General features: G+C 38.2%; 1 protein-coding gene across 1 annotated transcript in view; it reads left to right on the forward strand.

Moving 5' to 3' along the window:
* The window catches only part of LOC126470562 (proto-oncogene tyrosine-protein kinase ROS), a 564,149-nt gene that overhangs the window by 379,903 nt on the left and 166,215 nt on the right, over positions 1-18,031 (forward strand). Inside the window, exon 10 of the mRNA XM_050098499.1 lies at positions 151-360. Coding sequence (XP_049954456.1) covers positions 151-360 — 210 coding nt within the window. The remainder of the gene's footprint in view (positions 1-150; positions 361-18,031) is intronic.

Raw genomic sequence — 18,031 nt, forward strand, 5'->3', positions numbered from 1 at the left:
ACTTTACAATTAATAAAGGACCCTAGTGTAAATTATTAACAGTGTGCATTACATGTGGTAAATCAAGAATTTGTTCAAAATTTTTTTTTATTTTTCGAGTGATTTCCATGTTTTACAATAAATTATATTATGTCTGTTTTAACTTTTCAGATATTTATTCTGGGTGATAAAAGGTACTTCAAAATCTGGATTGTACCGATTAGATCTTGCTAATATCAGCAATGGAGTTAAACATGAAACACGGCCTGACATTATTCTAGAGGATCATTACTTGGGGGCTTTCACAGTTGACCACACTAATTTCCATTTGTTGGTGGCAAATAAAACTCAAAACACAGTTACATCTGTAAGGATAGACGGGTAAGTTTAAGACACACAAGTAAGTAAACTCAGGCATCATGGATGTACTATGAAGTGAAGATCAGTCGAATCCAGGGATGTATTGATACTGATACGATATAACATAAAAAAGTTTTTCAGGCATGAACTACATGTGTTTCGCAAAAAGAATTTTTAAAATCTATAGTTAAGTAAATGTATGAGTGAAGTAATTATTCTATCTGTCAAACGGAGGACAGTAAGAAGCATCTTACACATGAAATAAATTTTTTGTATATGTTTGTGTGTGCATGGGGGGCAGGATACAGGAGGCAGAGGTGTGGTAGGCACACATGTGCACACACGACGTGTGTGTGTGTGTGTGTGTGTGACAGAGAGAGAGAGAGAGAGAGAGAGAGAGAGAGAGGGAGGGAGGGATGGAGGGAGGGAGGGAAGGAGAGACTTTGTATATATGCTGAGATTGTATGGAATCATTAACAATCTGACATTGTTGTTGTTGTTGTTGTGGTCTTCAGTCCTGAGACTGGTTTGATGCAGCTCTCCATGCTACTCTATCCTGTGCAAGCTTCTTCATCTCCCAGTACCTACTGCAACCTACATCCTTCTGAATCTGCTTGATGTATTCATCTCTTGGTCTCCCTCTACGATTTTTACCCTCCACGCTGCCCTCCAATACTAAATTGGTAATCCCTTGATGCCTCAGAACATGTCCTACCAACCGATCCCTTCTTCTCGTCAAGTTGTGCCACAAACTCCTCTTCTCCCCAATCCTATTCAACACCTCCTCATTAGTTATGTGATCTACTGATCTAATCTTCAGCATTCTTCTGTAGCACCACATTTCGAAAGCTTCTATTCTCTTCTTGTCTAAACTATTTATCGTCCATGTTTCACTTCCATACATGGCTACACTCCATACAAGTACTTTCAGAAACGACTTCCTGACACTTAAATCTATACTCGATGTTAACAAATTTCTCTTCTTCAGAAATGCTTTCCTTGCCATTGCCAGTCTACATTTTATATCCTCTCTACTTCGACCATCATCAGTTATTTTGCTCCCCAAATAGCAAAAATCCTTTACTACTTTAAGTGTCTCATTTCCTAATCTAATACCCTCAGCATCACCCGATTTAATTTGACTACATTCCATTGTCCTTGTTTTTCTTTTGTTGATGTTCATCTTATATCCTCCTTTCAAGACACTATCCATTCCGTTCAACTGCTCTTCCAAGTCCTTTGCTGTCTCTGACAGAATTACAATGTCATCGGCGAACCTCAAAGTTTTTATTACTTCTCCATGGATTTTAATAGCTACTCCAAATTTTTCTTTTGTTTCCTTCATTGCTTGCTCAATATACAGATTGAATAACATCTGGGAGAGGCTGACATAAAAATTCAAAAACAGATACAGCATTAGAACATGTAACCTATTTGCTCTTCCCTCTCATATTTTATGTGAATTTGAATTGTTACCTTTTTTGTCTCAAACAAAGTAAAACACATTGATGTGTTACAAGAGAAAATAACGATGGTTCAAACTCTAACCAACAATGTACTATGTGTAAACTGCATGTATCAGGAAGCTGTAGTCTAACAACAGTGTGTAGATCTAATACATAGCACACCCAACTTTTTGGTTATGCATCTTTGAACTGCAACTACACCATCCACACCTGTGAAACATACGTGATCTTGCAGGACAGCTAAGAGCATTTTGCACATGTACATATGAACTCTGAGAATGAATGTGGGACAAAAATAATACTCTTGGAAAGCTGTTACACTCTTAAATAAATCACAGACAAATCTGGTAAAAGCTTAATATATTGTCTTGCCCCAGTGTCATCTAATTTAGTAAAAGTGCATTCGCTACAGCAGCTACGCAAAGTTGCAGGTGCTTCGATCAGAATTCACAGTGCCCTCAGGAACATAACTCATGACTCTCAACCTGACACTAACGATACACAAGAAAAAGTTACTTGCTTCAGGAGACACAATACTAATCTACTACAGTTTTGCTGTGCTTCGAAGCCTGTGCCTGCCACACATGTCTGAAAATTGTAAAGCTCATCCTCAGTTGGGAAAGGGAGCAAAGATGTAACGGTTGAAGCATACTGCAGAAGTCAAGAAATCTCTCCTCCCAGGTCCTTTTGATTATTATATTAACACTATAGTCCATGACAGCATTTCTGGCCCCTGGGCCACGGGTGCACAGTAGACAGCTGCACATCTAGCCAGTCAGTGCTCAGTCTGTTTCTACATTCCATACTATGTAAATTTCCATCATATTTGAACATTCTGTTGTGTTTTATGTGCACAGAACTATGATTGACTAATTTCCATGGTAGACTGTGTGTTCTGTGAGTTTTCTCATAATGGCTGAAACACCTGGAAGGTGCCAAGTCTTTCACAAACAAACAAGGGATGTGATTTTTAAAGTGTACTCATTCTTCAAAAGTGAGGCAGATTCAGATGAGCTGGTCTGTGACATTGCCAAGATGCAGGGCTATAATATAGTTCCTGTCTATTCACTTTCAGCAAAGTTGACAATACAGCATTCTTGTGCACTGTACAGCCAGGGCCATTGATGCATGTGAAATAGTGCAGTGAGGTTTCATTTAAGGTGGCAAATTATGCAACAAAGTAACTGTAAATGAGTGAATAATTAGCCATAAAGAAATGATATGAGTGCAGTTCAGTGTATTAGTCTTAGACTAGAGATATTTTATAATATGTCAACTCGTAAAGGAGATGGAAAAGATAGACTAAGAAGCTGTAATATATAGAACAATATTTAGGGCAAAAAAATAAGGATGAAAATGAATTTTATCTACATAATTGCATTATCACAAAAGGATGAGAATGTAAGTATTGTTATTTTAAAATTTGTGGAAGGTTAAGTCCACTGTTAACACCATTGTACTCCTTGTCCGTAATCAGATAAATTAAAGAAAGAAAGAAAGAACTGAGAAAGTATAGGTATATTGAGCTGTAAAGAGAATTTTATTAGAAAACTTGTGATGAAAACCACAATGTGGTAGAGCACTTGCCCACTAAAGGCAAAGGTCCCAGATTCAAGTCCTGATCAGGCACACAGTTTTAGTCTGCTAGGAAGTTTCAGCAGCAAAACATTTTGCCCATCTGGTTTTACATCTGGAACCAACTGTTTCTCACCGTCAGCTGCCATTCATTGTGAATCATCAATGCCTGCTAGCAGTGAATCACTTAAATTAATTTCCAGTGGTTCCATTTTCACTTCTGCAAACTCTACAATATTTGGGGTTTTTAAGCCCATTTCCTCTTCATCTAAAATTCTTGTTATAGTTCTTTATTAATATGATCCATGTCAATTTTACGAAGGCTATCCAGAAAGTACATTACGTTTTCGTTTGTGTCTGTTAGGGGTGGGGCTAGTGCGGCCATCTTGGTGTCATGGCATTCCGCCGCTCAGTCGGCATCCTGCTGTGCTATTGAGAGGTTCGTGCTGTACTCCGTTGAGTTACTGTGACAGTTTGAAATGTCAGCATTAATTGAACATGCCGCGAAGTGTGAAGTGCGTGCTGCAATAAGGTTTCTGACTGCAAAAAACTGTACACCGATAGAAATCTATTGGCAGCTTTGTGAAGTGTATGGGGGCAACATAATCACTGAAGGTGGAGTGCGTCAATGGGTCATAAAATTTAAAAATGGCCGAACTGACATTCATGACGAAGAGCGAAGTGGAAGACCCAGCATAGTGACTGCCGAACTTGTTGAAAAAGTCGATGCCGCGGTCCGTGTAAACCGTAATTTCACAATAACGGAACTCTCTATGAGTTTTCCACAAATTTAACGTTTTTGGACGCTTACGAGAAAGATGGCGACTCATTACCCGATCGCATCATTACTGGTGATGAAAAATGGGTTAAGCATGTGAACTGCAAGACAAAATTGCAGTCAATACAGTGGGGGCACACAAATTCCCCCCATAAACCCAAGAAATGCATGCAGACAATGTCGGCAAGGAAGGTGATGGCGACTGTCTTTTGGAACAGAAAAGATGCGATTTTTGTGTATTTCCTGGAAAGAGGCACTACAATAAACTCTCAAAGGTATTGCCAAACTCTGCACAACCTCAGAAGAGCAATACAAAACAAGCGCAGGGGAAAGTTGGGCTCAAAGATCCTGCTGATTCACGACAACGCCCGGGCCCACATGGCAAATGCCACTCGTGAAGTTCTCGAATCTTTTAAGTGGGAGTTGTTTCCTCGTCCGCCGTACAGTCCCAACCTGGCACCAAGCGACTTCCACTTATTCCCAGCAATGAAGAAGTGGTTGGCTAAGCAGCGTTTTGATGACGACGCACAGCTTCAAGAAGAGGTAACCACGTGGTTGAAGGCGCAGGCGGCTGAGTTTTACGACGAAGGAATTTCCAAGCTCGTCCATCGCTACGATAAGTGACTTAATTTAAATGGCAACTATATAGAAAAGTAGTATTTAAGTGTGGCTTTCATCTGTATATAATAAAAAAAAATTCCAATACTTTATTTATTTTTAATTCCAAAACGTAATGTACTTTGTGGATAGCCCTTGTACCTTCTATTTCCCCTATTGATGTGGATTCTGCTGGATCTGTCAGACCCAAAAATAACATCGTTTCGTGGTCCTATCTGCTTCAGCCAAAATGCCTGACCTCTTACTACACTCCTCCTTTCCTCACCACAAGCCAGATGCCTTTCTAGCTTCAGCTGCTACTCCTCAGTGTTAGTGTGCCTATTTTTACTCTACTCTCTTGTAAAACTTTCTTGCTACTTCCTCAGTAATAATGCATATCCTTTTAACAATACAACACATTATTTTGAAATTGTATTTTACTATCTCTTCAGCAATATTCAAACCATTTCCTGGCTACTTATGCACCACTTCGTAATATAATCACTCTTCCATCTTGTTTTTTATGTGAATTTGAATTGTCACTTTTTTTCCATCAAACAAAATAATACACATTGGTATGCTAGGAGGGAAAATAATGACATTACAAGCTCCAACTGACAGTGTGCCGCATGTAAACTGCCTGTATTAGGAAGCTGTAGTCTAACAGATGTGCATGGATCTAGTGCATAGTGCACCCACCCTTTTGGTTCTGCATCTTTGAAGTCCATCTCAACCATCCACACCTGTAAAACTTACCTGATCCTATGTACAGGACAGCAAACAGCATGTTGCACACCAGCATATGAATTCTGAGAATGAATGTGCAGTGAAAAAAAAAAAAAAAAAATACTCTAGGGAAGTTGTTACGCGTGTAAATGAATCACAGACAAATCTTATAAAATCTTAATATATTGTTACAGCCCTGTGTCCTCCAATCTCATAGGTGTACATTCTTTACAGCAATTGCGTGAAGTTCCAGATGCTTCAATTAGAATTCATAGTGCTCTTGTTAATGTAACTTTTGACTATCTGTTGTTGCTGACACCAGAAGGCACTATAGGGAGTGTGCAAACTGCTAATGCTACACTCTAGTGGATATCCTTGCAACAGTTGTGAAGGAGTAAATGGCTATGCAAAAAGCAGTGTGCTAGTGTAATGATGACTGATTTAGACCTTAAGGCTGTAGGAAGGGTAATTGTATTTGTTCTGTCATTGGTTGTAACTTCACATATTGCAGTTCTCCACCTGAAATGAAGTTGTTTTCCTTTCCAAATGAAAAGCAAAACACAACTAGACAAAAAGCTTGGACCACAGCACTGAAGAGGAATAAAGCTGATTGTAAGCAGTAGATTCCTGCAAAACATTCTCATGTTTGTAGTTGTTGTTTCATCAGTGGTGTGCCCACAAGAGAACCTGACAGCTCAGAATATGTACCACGATTGCACATGACATCAGAATTATCTTGGCTGGAGGTTGTAGCAAATGATATTACTGTGAGATACAAATGAAGAAAAGGGAGACACAGCAGGGAAGAAGAATCTGTTGGGAATGACAACGATGTACTTTGTTGTGAATCTGAAACATCCTAAGCAAAAGTAATCCAGATGGAGTAGAGTAATACAAATCCTTCTAATAGCATAAATACATTCTTTTCAAGATTGAAGGGTGACTATGGGGCAGAAATTCAAACAAATTTGCAATTGCAACAAGTGAATAAGCAATTAATTGTTGAGTGTTGCCTAAAGACCAGTTGTGGTGTTCAAGCTGAGTTAATAAATCCTGACACATTTCAAGGTTACATGTCTATAAAAAATAATGAAGAAAATCTCACTGCTGCACCTGGTGTAAAATTAGTGTCTGATATTTTACTTTCATTGTTACTGTGTTTTCACCCAGATTGCACATCAAGCAAAGAGAATATGCTTCTCCCCTTTCTAATGAAAATGAAATGAGGAATTAGTTGTGCAGCTCTTTCATTTTTTTAACTGTCATAGGATAACAATGCCTTCTAGTTTCAGATTTATTCTGTATCACTTATATGAAAAACCTAAAGTGTGGATACTTGGGTCAGAAAAAGTCTTACGATACACAGCACTATGCCAAACTCATTGAAAAAGCATTTTTAAAATGATGATTATATAATAGACTGCTGTAAAATTAACTGTGAAAACCCCACAACTGTACGACAACGTATCTTAATGTTCTCTCTCTTCAGGAGCATTTTCACAATAAAGTTCCCTGTTGCTACCATACCATCAGGATTTCTATGTTTTCCTTCAAGATGTTACAGTGCTAGGGCCACTGATAGTTAGATAATCATTAATTATGGTATTCTGAAGTAAATATTAATGAAGTAGCACACTGCAGAAATATGTTATCAGTGTCCCCACAGGTCTGATTTACACTCGCATTCATTTAGGAATACCTTTCTGTCACAGCCTATCTTGAGGGAGAAAAGTGAGCTACTGCACATGCCACTTATTAACATTACACATATAACATTCGTATATTACACAATTTCAATAAATATATTTAAGGAAAATAATTCGATTTTAACCACATAAGGTTGCTGATTAACACTAGTTTCTGTTAAACACTTGTGTGCTTCCTTCCCCAATATTTCCTTCACTTCAGAAACATGGCTACTGTTTTGAAGGTCTATATGTTTCTTTATAGTGGAAGACCTGAAGTACAATTAGTCCCATTTTACATTTTGGAAGGCAACATAAATTAGGCTCGTAGTAATGGACGCCATACCCGTGATATGCACTGGAATGTAGCTGATTTTTCGGTCTCTCATTCAAACAGTTTTCCACTCATGATACTAGAGGTACTCACAGTCACAAATGCTGCATTCACATGATCCCTATTCTAATCTTCCTTAATTGTACTATGCTTTGAAACCTTTATCTGCCACATGGGTCTTGCTACCACACCAACTGGATAGTTTAGAAGATGCTGCCACTTTCTCAGCAAACACAAAATAATTTAATTCTCTCCCTGTTGCAACCAAATAGTCATCAGTGAGGATAAATGCACAACACTGAGGCATTCTTGACTTTATCAAGCTCTTGTTTTCCTTTGACATTTTATGTCACTGTGGACTGTTCCACCCATTCTGAAAACAGGGGTGTCTTTCACTGCAAACTATGCAGTATTTTTGTCTAGGACGCAGTCCATACCCATCTGCCAACCTTTGAAGCTTTCCAGATGCCGCGGCTTCTCCCACACTCTGATGACCAGTGTTATCTCAGCTGACACTGCCCCACTCTATGACAATGGACAATGGCAGAGCCCACTCACTACTGGCACTTATAAATTTTGATCAATCAGCTAAATTAACGCTTGAATATCTCATGATTCATTATTCATATCATGTTGTGGTTTTCATCATAATTATTCTAATAAAATTATCTGTACAGCTAGACATGCTTATACTTGCTCAGTTCTTTCATTATTTTAATATATCCAATTACGGATGATGAGTATAATGAGTACGAACAGTGGACAGACATAACACTTCCACGTCTCAGACTGCCTGTAGAGAAAAGCATGAAGGAGAAAAATTATTACAAACTTCCCAGAAAAATCAGTAAAAACCTTACCCTTTCAGCACCAGTCATATTAAGTTGATTATTTGACTTTAAACAGTATGAGAGATAACCATAAAGTTGTAATTATCTCCCTGAATAAATGATGTTGTGACCATGAATGTTGGCTATAGTGTTACCCTTCCTCTACATATTCACCCTTATGTGCAACACATTTTACTCAGTGATGGATGACTTGGCACAGACCATGGTAGAGAAGTATGCATTTTGGCTGTTCAGGAAATTTTCCACCTCAAAAATCACCACATCATCATTCTGAAAATGCCTGTCACCCAATGGTTTCTTCATCCAAGGAAATAGGAATAAGTTACTGGGTACCATGTCAGGAGAATATGGGGGTAACACAGAATTTGATAACCCAAAGATGAAGCATGTGGGACTATGTACCGTGCAGAATGAGCTGGGTGGTTGTTGTGGAGCAGAAACTCCTCCTTGGATGACTTACTGTAATGCTTCATCTTTATAGCCTCCTGCAGCCTCATCAGAAAATTTTGATAGCATGCTCCTGTGATTGTTTGCCCCTTATGAGCACACTCTGGTAGCATCTGTGGTGCTGAATCCACATGTTTCCACTGTGGGCTTTGCTCCCTTGGTTCGGGTGATAGTGATATGTCCAGCCCTCATATATGGTGAAAAATGCTACTGAAGAATTCCCGACATATACCAGTGATTACTGAATGAAGAGAGCTAAGAAGCTACAAGAAACTGCATAAGTATTTTCACTTGAGAGATAATCTGTCTTCTCAAGGGGTTTCATCTTCGGAGTTGACAGAGTTATAGTGTCACAGGCAGACCAAGTGAAGTTTCTTAAAACTGTGTATAAAGGATACCCAGGAAACAATAAGTATTAGAAGAAGCATGAAAATTTGTTTCTTGCTACTTGACAACCTAATATGTGCTTCTTATGAGATACGTTAGTGCAAAATTTAGGTCACAATATTGTCATCCCAGCTCTAAGTGAAACAGTGAAATATGGTGCAAATATACAGAGGGACCCAGATCAGACCAGTGAAAGTAGCTCTAACAATTTTATTATTTTTCCCCAAAATACCAGAGAGCTCAAAAATAAATTTGGTTTTTTATCAACAAATGTAGGTGATATGGATCCATGCACATATTTTATGTCTCACTGAGTACTGTATGACAATTGGAATTTAGGGGCTGGAGCTTGATGGGTATAATTTAGCTACTCTTGTGATTTATATTTATAAGAAAATTATTTATAAACCTTTATACTGAAATAAATATTGTACAGATCAATATTTCGAAGTGTGTGTGATAGAAATTACTGCAAAAGACATATTGGTTACAGTCAATATGATTTCCACAGGGAATGTTAGAATTCTTCTAAATAAGTTAGCATCTTTTTTAGCATTTTTTTTCAAAATCAGGAGTTTAATAGTTACAGCAGACTTTAACATTAACTTCGTAACTAATAATAATTGTAAGACTGACTTAGAGCATTTAATGAATTCATACAACTTGGCTACTATGGCTAGCTTCCCCACTAGAGCTACAAGAAATTGCAAAAAAAAAATTATAGCCAATATTTTCATTGATAGAACAGAATCATGATGGCCAACTGCTTAAGGTCAGTAACATTAATTTGTGCAACAAAATTTCTCATGCCTATCAGTCCTTTAGATGCGTAAATACTGAAACTCTTTCTTCCTTTAATTGCCATTTGTCACAGACAGATTGTATATAGTAGAACTAATGTAAACAATAAATTTAACATTTTCTTAAATGAATTCATCTCTACATTTGAAATGACTTTTCAAAAAGAGCTGGTAGGGAGAACATTGAGGTGTGTTCCAGTAAACCAAGGTTATTGAAGGAATTAAAATTTGTTACTGGAATAAGAATGAATTACATTGCTCATTTATAAAATCAAATGATCCCCTTGAAATATATTATTATAAATTGTACTGTAAAGTTTTAAAAACAGTGATAAAACAGTCCAAAAGTTTATATATTAAATCTAAAATTCATAACTCTAAGAACAAGATAAAAACAGTTTTGATTGTCATAAAGGAAGAGTGCGGTTAGAGCTATAAGAATGATAATACCATAGAGATGCCCTGCGATGAGACAAGGTTGTACATACTGTATTATATTTTTAACTTCACTAATAGTGACTAGATATATATAAAATAAAAATACCACAGGTATTGACAACATTTCATCTAAAGTTTTGAAACATTGTAGTTATTATATATGTCAAGTCCTGTGTTGTATTTTCAATGAATCTTTGCAGCAAGATGCTTTCCCAGAGAGATTAAAGTGTGCTATTGTGAAATCACTTTTTACAAAGGGTTAAAAAACAAATTTGTCCAACTATGTCCAATATACCTGCTAAGTTTCTTCTCAAAAATTTTAGAGAAACTAATGTATAAAAGAATTGTAGACCTCCTCAATATTCACCAACATCTTCCATAGAGAGCAGTTTTAGTTCCAAACAAATGGATCTACAGATTAGGCAATTTTCTCTCTTACAAATGAAATTCTTGTGTCAATAAATAACAAAATGTCACTTATTGGAACTTTCTGTGACTTCTCAAACACCTTTGACTGCGTAGATCACAACATTCTCTTAAGGAAGGTCAATTTTTATTGTTTGAATGGTAGAAACAGTACGTGGATTGAATCATATCTACAGAATACAAAGCAGAAGGTAATTCTTAATGGTATTGATGGCTGTCCAAGTGTGGAGGGCCACAAGTATCCACTTTGGGGCCATTACTGTTTCTTATCTTCATCAGTTATCTCCCACTTTGTGCAAACATTGAGAACAAATTTACTCTTTTTGCTGGTGCTACTATTGTGCTTCAAAGCCGAACAATGAGATAACTAGAAAATAAATGTTGTGCTGTACTTGTAGACATCTTACATGATGGAAGTCCAATCAATTAACTCTAAATATTGAAAGAAACTCAATATATGCAATTTTATGCATATCAGGAAGAAAATGAAGTAATTCACTTGAACTTTGATAACCAAAATATTTTACATTGTGAATCTTCTGAGTTCCTGGGCACTAATTGGTGGCAAGCTAGACTGGTATGGCCATGTTATAGATAATTAAAAAAGACTCACTGTGGCAACTACGCCCTGCATGTAATTACCTCTGTTGTTAATGCGGATGCCTTCAAAGCTGAATAATTTGGGTACCTTCATTCAGTCCTCTCACATGTCATAATTTTTTGGTGTAATCAGATGGAGCCAAAAAAACTTTTATTGCACAAAAGAGACCAATTAGAGATATGTGTGGTGTTCATCTAAGATATTCTTACAGAAACATGTTCTGCACTGCCCAAAAAATCTCAATACTTATTTTCTTTGATGATTTTTGTCTGTAATAACTATTCTCTCTTTACATTTAATTGTAAATACCATGATCACAATACAAGGTGTAAAAAATGATTTACATGGGGATCTAAAATATGTAAGTCTTGTACAACAAGTATTCATTAATCTGCCATTAATGTCCTGTCTACTTTTAAATTTAAATTAAGCAAATACTTGCTGATTGATAAATCCATCTATTCTCTTGATGGGTACCTGCAGAAAAATCAGTGCTTGCATTTGTAAAACTGTATTTTCTTTTATATTTATGTCTTGAGACTTTCCAATTAAATGTGTTAGCCATAATTTGTCTTCCTTGTTTAAGATGTATAAATATTCTTTTTTTCTGTAGCCAAAGTTATTTCAGTAGGTTATGTCATGCTTACTTAAACTTCAACCTTCATGCTTATTAATCAATTACCTACATTTTTGTTATTGTTCTTATGTTTATTGTATCTGTATGAAAATGTAAACCTGATTTGCTCCACATTCTTGTGACTCAACACAATGTGGGTTCATGAAATTTGAAATAAATGAAATATCAAAGGATATCTCTGAAAGCTAGCTGAGTTTTCTTTCTTTTGTGTATGCCTGTTGACAACTCAACACTTCAGCTTTTCGTTGAATGGTCTCATTTAATCCAAAAGTGTTTATAAAATACACTAAAACATTCAATGAAGATGAATCCAGGATACAGCAAATATAGAAAAATCCCTGTTTGTGTTATCAGTCATTTTCAGTTACAATATGGGTTTCATATGATTTTGGAGATGTTACAGCATATTATTCAGTGAAAATAACAGTAAGTGTGTTGTTTCAACACCATAAGAAATGGATAGCAATTCAGGGCTGGATGACAGGATGGTGTGGAGAAAGTTCTGTGGTGACACTTTCAAACATTTGTCAATTAACTTCATTTAATAGATTAAAAAGGTAAAGCAGTAAAATAATACTTTCATGTGAGCAATCAATAGTAAGTTATATTAGATAGCCATACATTTATAGACAATTCCTTTTCAGTAGCTGAGCAGCTGGCTTGCTGGTAAGATATGACAAACAATTTCTACTAGGCCACTCAGTACAAATGTGAACAATAGTTTTACGTGAGGCTTTTGTGACCATAGGATATCACTTTAGTTTCAGATCGGCCTCTAAATACAACTTATATGCTGATAGAGTCTGCTCATCTGAAAAGAGAACAATATTGCCTTTTGGCAAAACAACAAATTACACTGCCTAGAACCAATTTGATGACATGATCTTCAATTTCTTACTGTATTGCTACCTAAGGCAGGACTTTCATGTTAACATGAACGTAAATTCCCTAGTAATCTTAAATAAATGACAGCCTTATTACACAAGATACTCTTTACACAGTAGCATATACATCTTATAAGAAAACTCAGTTTAGAACCCAGTGCCTCATTTAAAATTCCTTAAGGGGGTTGCCCGCCCTCTTTGAACGCATGACAGATAGGTGATTTTTCATAATTTTTTGTTATCAGCCAAATTAAAAAGTAATGCTAAATCTTATGATATACTTTTGTTTCTTAGACTTTTTTGTTTAGGAAATCATTTTCGTGTCCACGTCAAACAAACCCTGTCAACATTGCACCAAGTGGAAGGACGCCTTGCAGCATGAACATTGTCATTTAAGGGAATTCACAAAGCCTTCTAATTGGATCTGTAACAATCTAGTTTTGTATGGATCATTTTCAATATATTTTCTGTCAGCATATATAGGATAATTGAAAATATTAAGTTAAAACAAAATGGTGACATGCTGAAACAAATGTCATGTTTTTTGCCCAAACCATAGAGACAAAAGTGTGCAGGAAATAGACTTTCGAATTTATCATAAGATGGCTACGTATGCTCATAGAGAACTTAATTTAGAATTCCAGCATCAAATTCAAATCAAAATCATATATACTATTCTCAAGTTACATTTTTTATCTAGTTGAAATTTATGGTTTAGAGAGAAACATGTTTAAAATTTTGGGTTACATTTTTTGTAGTTAAATTAAACATACCTTGAGTCAGTGACCCCAGAACCATACTGTAACCCTTCCAGATCAAAAGGAGGTCCTCCTCCATGTTCTTCTTGACCACAGTGATCCTGCAGCCCTCTTTGGCAGCTTGTGTTGTCTGCTGCTGCTTGCTTGATACACTTTTCATTCGCATTTGTACAGAAGTTGTAACAGGCTAGTCCAACCTCAAGTTTGAACACATTCATATACCTGTAAGGCCATCATTGAAGTTACATGAAGCCACATTGTCTGCGATGTCAACTGTTTTCTCCCCCATTGTAAATGATTTTTGGATATACGTATTCACAAACTCAATAATGAAGTTTCTGGCAAACTTGGGATGAACACCACAATAAAGTAGACATCCCAGAGAACATTTTAAGCAAGAGCAATATATAATCAATTACAGTGCTGTCCCTGACAACCAGCACAGCAAATCCAATAGACAGTAACCTTAATAATGTAATGGTGTCATGTATATGTACATGGGAGGCACCATATTACTAAATGCTACCGCAGTGGCAGCCGTGTGTTACAGAAACTGTTTTAATTAGGTATGAGTGCAATACAACCTGTAGACTGAACACAACTTCATTCCTTGGAAGCATTATCAACTTGAACACAGTATTTAAGTAACATTCAGTAGGAACCAATTACGTGCACAAAGAGTAGTAGCAATACTCATTGAGAACTGAGGCCGAGTGTATCTCGGCTAGCCTTAAATAGACTTGGGTCCATGGTGGGCTCCCCACACATCACTGCATTCCTCCTCTCTTAGGGAGATCATAGATTCTTGGGGCGTCCATATTGTCCTCCTCGACCACATTCTGTACCCACCTGTGTCAGACCATACGGCAACACTGGGACTGTTTCAATGTCAACGTGAGGCATTGGCTATGGTGATGGTGCTTGCAGTGCAGATGATACCGATATCAACAGTTGCTCAGGAATAGGTGACGGAATCCCTGATGACGGTGTCAGAAGCAATTCAGGAACTTCTGGTACGGCCACAGAGGACAGATGCCCTCGCCCGCACGGGAGTGGAGACTGGGCAGCAGCAGGTGATGTAACACCTGATGTGGTAGAGCTTGCAGGTGATGGTGTGATATCAGGGGGCACCCAGCCATCCACATGAAGGTGAAGCTGATCATGGTGCCTCAAGCAGAGACAGTTCTCCATGTGTCACAGAGATACCGCCCTTGACATCTGCCGAAGACAGCAGGAATCCATTTAGGACAATGTCCAAAACTGTGCATCCAGACAGCTACATCCAGCTGGAAGAGGCGCAATGGCTGCACGGGTTGATGTCCAGGTGGATGATTCAGGAGGTGTAGCAGTGTCCCTGACTCCCACCCATGGAGTAACTCTGCCGAGCTCTTCAAGCCAAACTGCGTGAAATAGTATGAAGAGAGAAACCAAACTAAGGCAACATTGAATGAAGAGTTGGCAACATACTCTTTCATCTGAGTTTTGAGCATACTCACTGGGCTTCCACCTCACTGTTACATTGTAGATGGAATGGTGGGGTGAGGGTGTGATGGATACCATGGGAATTGCAAAATGCCTCAAACTCTTGCGATGAAAATTGGGGACCACTATCGAACACTAACATCATGGGCAAGCATTTGGGTGAAAAAAATTTAGGACAAGGTTGCGACGGTGGCAGTTGTGGACGTGGAAACACAATGAACAGCATACAGAAAATGAGAATGTGCGTCAACAACCAACAGCCAATAAGCATTGAGAAAGGGACCAGCAAAATCCACGTGTATGCAGTCCTATGCATGAGATGGCATCGGCCAAGGAGACAGTGATGCCTGGGGAGCTGCTGGATTCATTGCACACTGTGAGCAGGAGGCAACCGGGCAAGTAATATCACTGTCCAAGCTGGACCAAAGCATGTGTTGACAGGCCAATGCTTTTGTGCATGATACCCTCCAATGGTTTGCATGTAATAAATGGAGAATCTCCGAATGAAGTACTGAGTGGATCACTGCCAGATGGGCCATGTGATCCTTGTCTGAAAGCAGAACACCATCCACAACAGAGAATTGATGTCGGAGGATGTAATAATTATGGAGGAGGTTGGACACATGAGAAAGTAGTGAATCCAGCCAATGATGTTATACAAATGTTATGACCTTTCACAAAATGGGATCCAAAGCTACAGCCTTCACAATCCATGGGCTATTAGGAAAACCATCAAACGTCTGCTGTGTGGTGACATCACTGTGAAAACAGAGCAATTCATCCCGATCAGATCCCAGGTCTAGACGGGCCAGCAGGTGAGACAAAGCATCAACATTTGCATGTTGATTTGTAGTGCGGAAATGACTCTCATAGTTGTAATGTGAAAGGAAAAGAGCCTAAAGTTGAATGCAATGTGCAACTTTATCATGGTAGCGATGGAGAAGGACTGAATAAGGAAACACTGGTTTGTGATTGGTGGCCAGGTGGAATTTGGTTCCATAGAAAAAAACATGGAATGTCTTCGTAGATTATACAATGACCAAAGCATCCTTTTATTTCTGAGAGTACCGAATTTGAGCAAAAGTCAGTGTTTTTGAGACATAAGCAATAGGCCACTTTGAACCATCGGGATACGTATGAGCCAGTATCGCCCCCAACCCGCACTGTGAAGCGTCCATTGCAAGGACCAAGTGGAGGTCTGGTTGGTATGTCACTAATCAGGGCACAGACTACACCATGGCCTTAAGGGTGGAAAATGCGGTTACACAAACCAGCGACCAGAAAAACTGATTCCCTCTGTGCAGCAGCACATGTAACGACTGCGCTATTGCCATAATGGTTGTGGCTGGTAGTAGGTGTTTGTGCCTAGAAAAACCTGAAGTGCTTTGACTGATGTAGGAAAGCAACAGAATAGCTGAAACATCTTGATGCAGTGGTTTGAGACCCTCACAAGGAACTTCAAACACAAGACAAATGATAGAAGAGTGAAAAAATTGACATTTTTCTGAATTATCTTTCAAGCCGGCTGCTGGGAGTGCAGAAGAAAGAGTACAGAGATTTTGTAAATGTTCCTGAGTGGGTCTCCAGAAACTACAATGTCATCCAATTAGTTTGCACAACCTGGTACCTACCAAATGAAGCTGAAAAATAGCGAGAGTGCTGGTGACACGAAAAGGCAACCACAAGTATTGGTATAGTCCAAAAGGGGTATTGACAACTGACATATGTTGTTACTCTGCATCTCGAGGGAGTTGTAAATAGGCACCTGACAAGTCAGTTTTTGAGGAATATTAAGCACTTGATAACTTTGCAAAGAGTTTGTCTGGCTGCAATATAGGGTATGTATCTGCTATAGATTGTGCATTCACAAAAACTTTAAAATTGTCGCAGAGGCATAACCAGCTTAATACATTCTTTACTATAACTAAGAGGCTAGACCATTCACTTGATGGAATAGGCTGAACAATGCTGGATTCCATGAGGTGATCTAATTCATCTTTCACTTGTTCTCTGAGTGCTACTGGAACTGGATGGGCCCAGAAGAAACAAGGCTGAGCACAAGGCTTCATGGTAAGGTGTGCTTGAAAATTGTTGGCACACCCCAGTCAAGGAGAGAACAAAGAGGAAAACTAAGAACATAATGATGTGTATGTGGCACTGAATTCACTTCATCTGAAATTGTAAGACCAAACAACTTAAAAGCATCTAATCCAAAAAGACTCTGCGTATGCATGTTATCTACAGTGAGAAATGTAAGAGACCGTACTACTGATTTGTAGGTCACTGGGGCAGAGAATTGGCTGAGAACAGGAATACCTGTTTATTGTAATTTACTAACATTCATGACACAGAGAAAAGTGACTGGGAGCTCAAGTAAGTTTGTGAGTTTAACACAGTTATCGCAGCTCCTGTATCCATGGCGTGTGCAGAACTTTACAAAAAACCATAACATCAATAAAAAGCTAGTTGGGCATGACATAAATAGCTGATAGAATGTTACATTCATGTCTGCATCAGGATCATTGTTCTGAGTTTTTGCATTACAAACAGAAGCAATATGACCTTTTTTGTTGCAATTATGACAGGTAAACCCAGTGTTTAGGGCTGTTGGGTGCTCATTGTTAATGAAACAATAAGGGTAGGATGGGCATGAGGAAGATGTATGTTGCTGTTCACTGGCTTTGTTGGTGTGGCTGCTGCTGGGACCGAGGCCAGCTGCCTTGATGCTGTGATCTGATTGTGTGCAGGCTACTGTGACCTTGTCTTCCCCCTACGAACTGTCTGGAGCTTAGTGTGGAGGAGAGGATTGGGTTGCTGATA

This window comes from Schistocerca serialis, chromosome 3, assembly GCF_023864345.2.
Source record: "Schistocerca serialis cubense isolate TAMUIC-IGC-003099 chromosome 3, iqSchSeri2.2, whole genome shotgun sequence".
NCBI lineage: Eukaryota > Metazoa > Arthropoda > Insecta > Orthoptera > Acrididae > Schistocerca > Schistocerca serialis.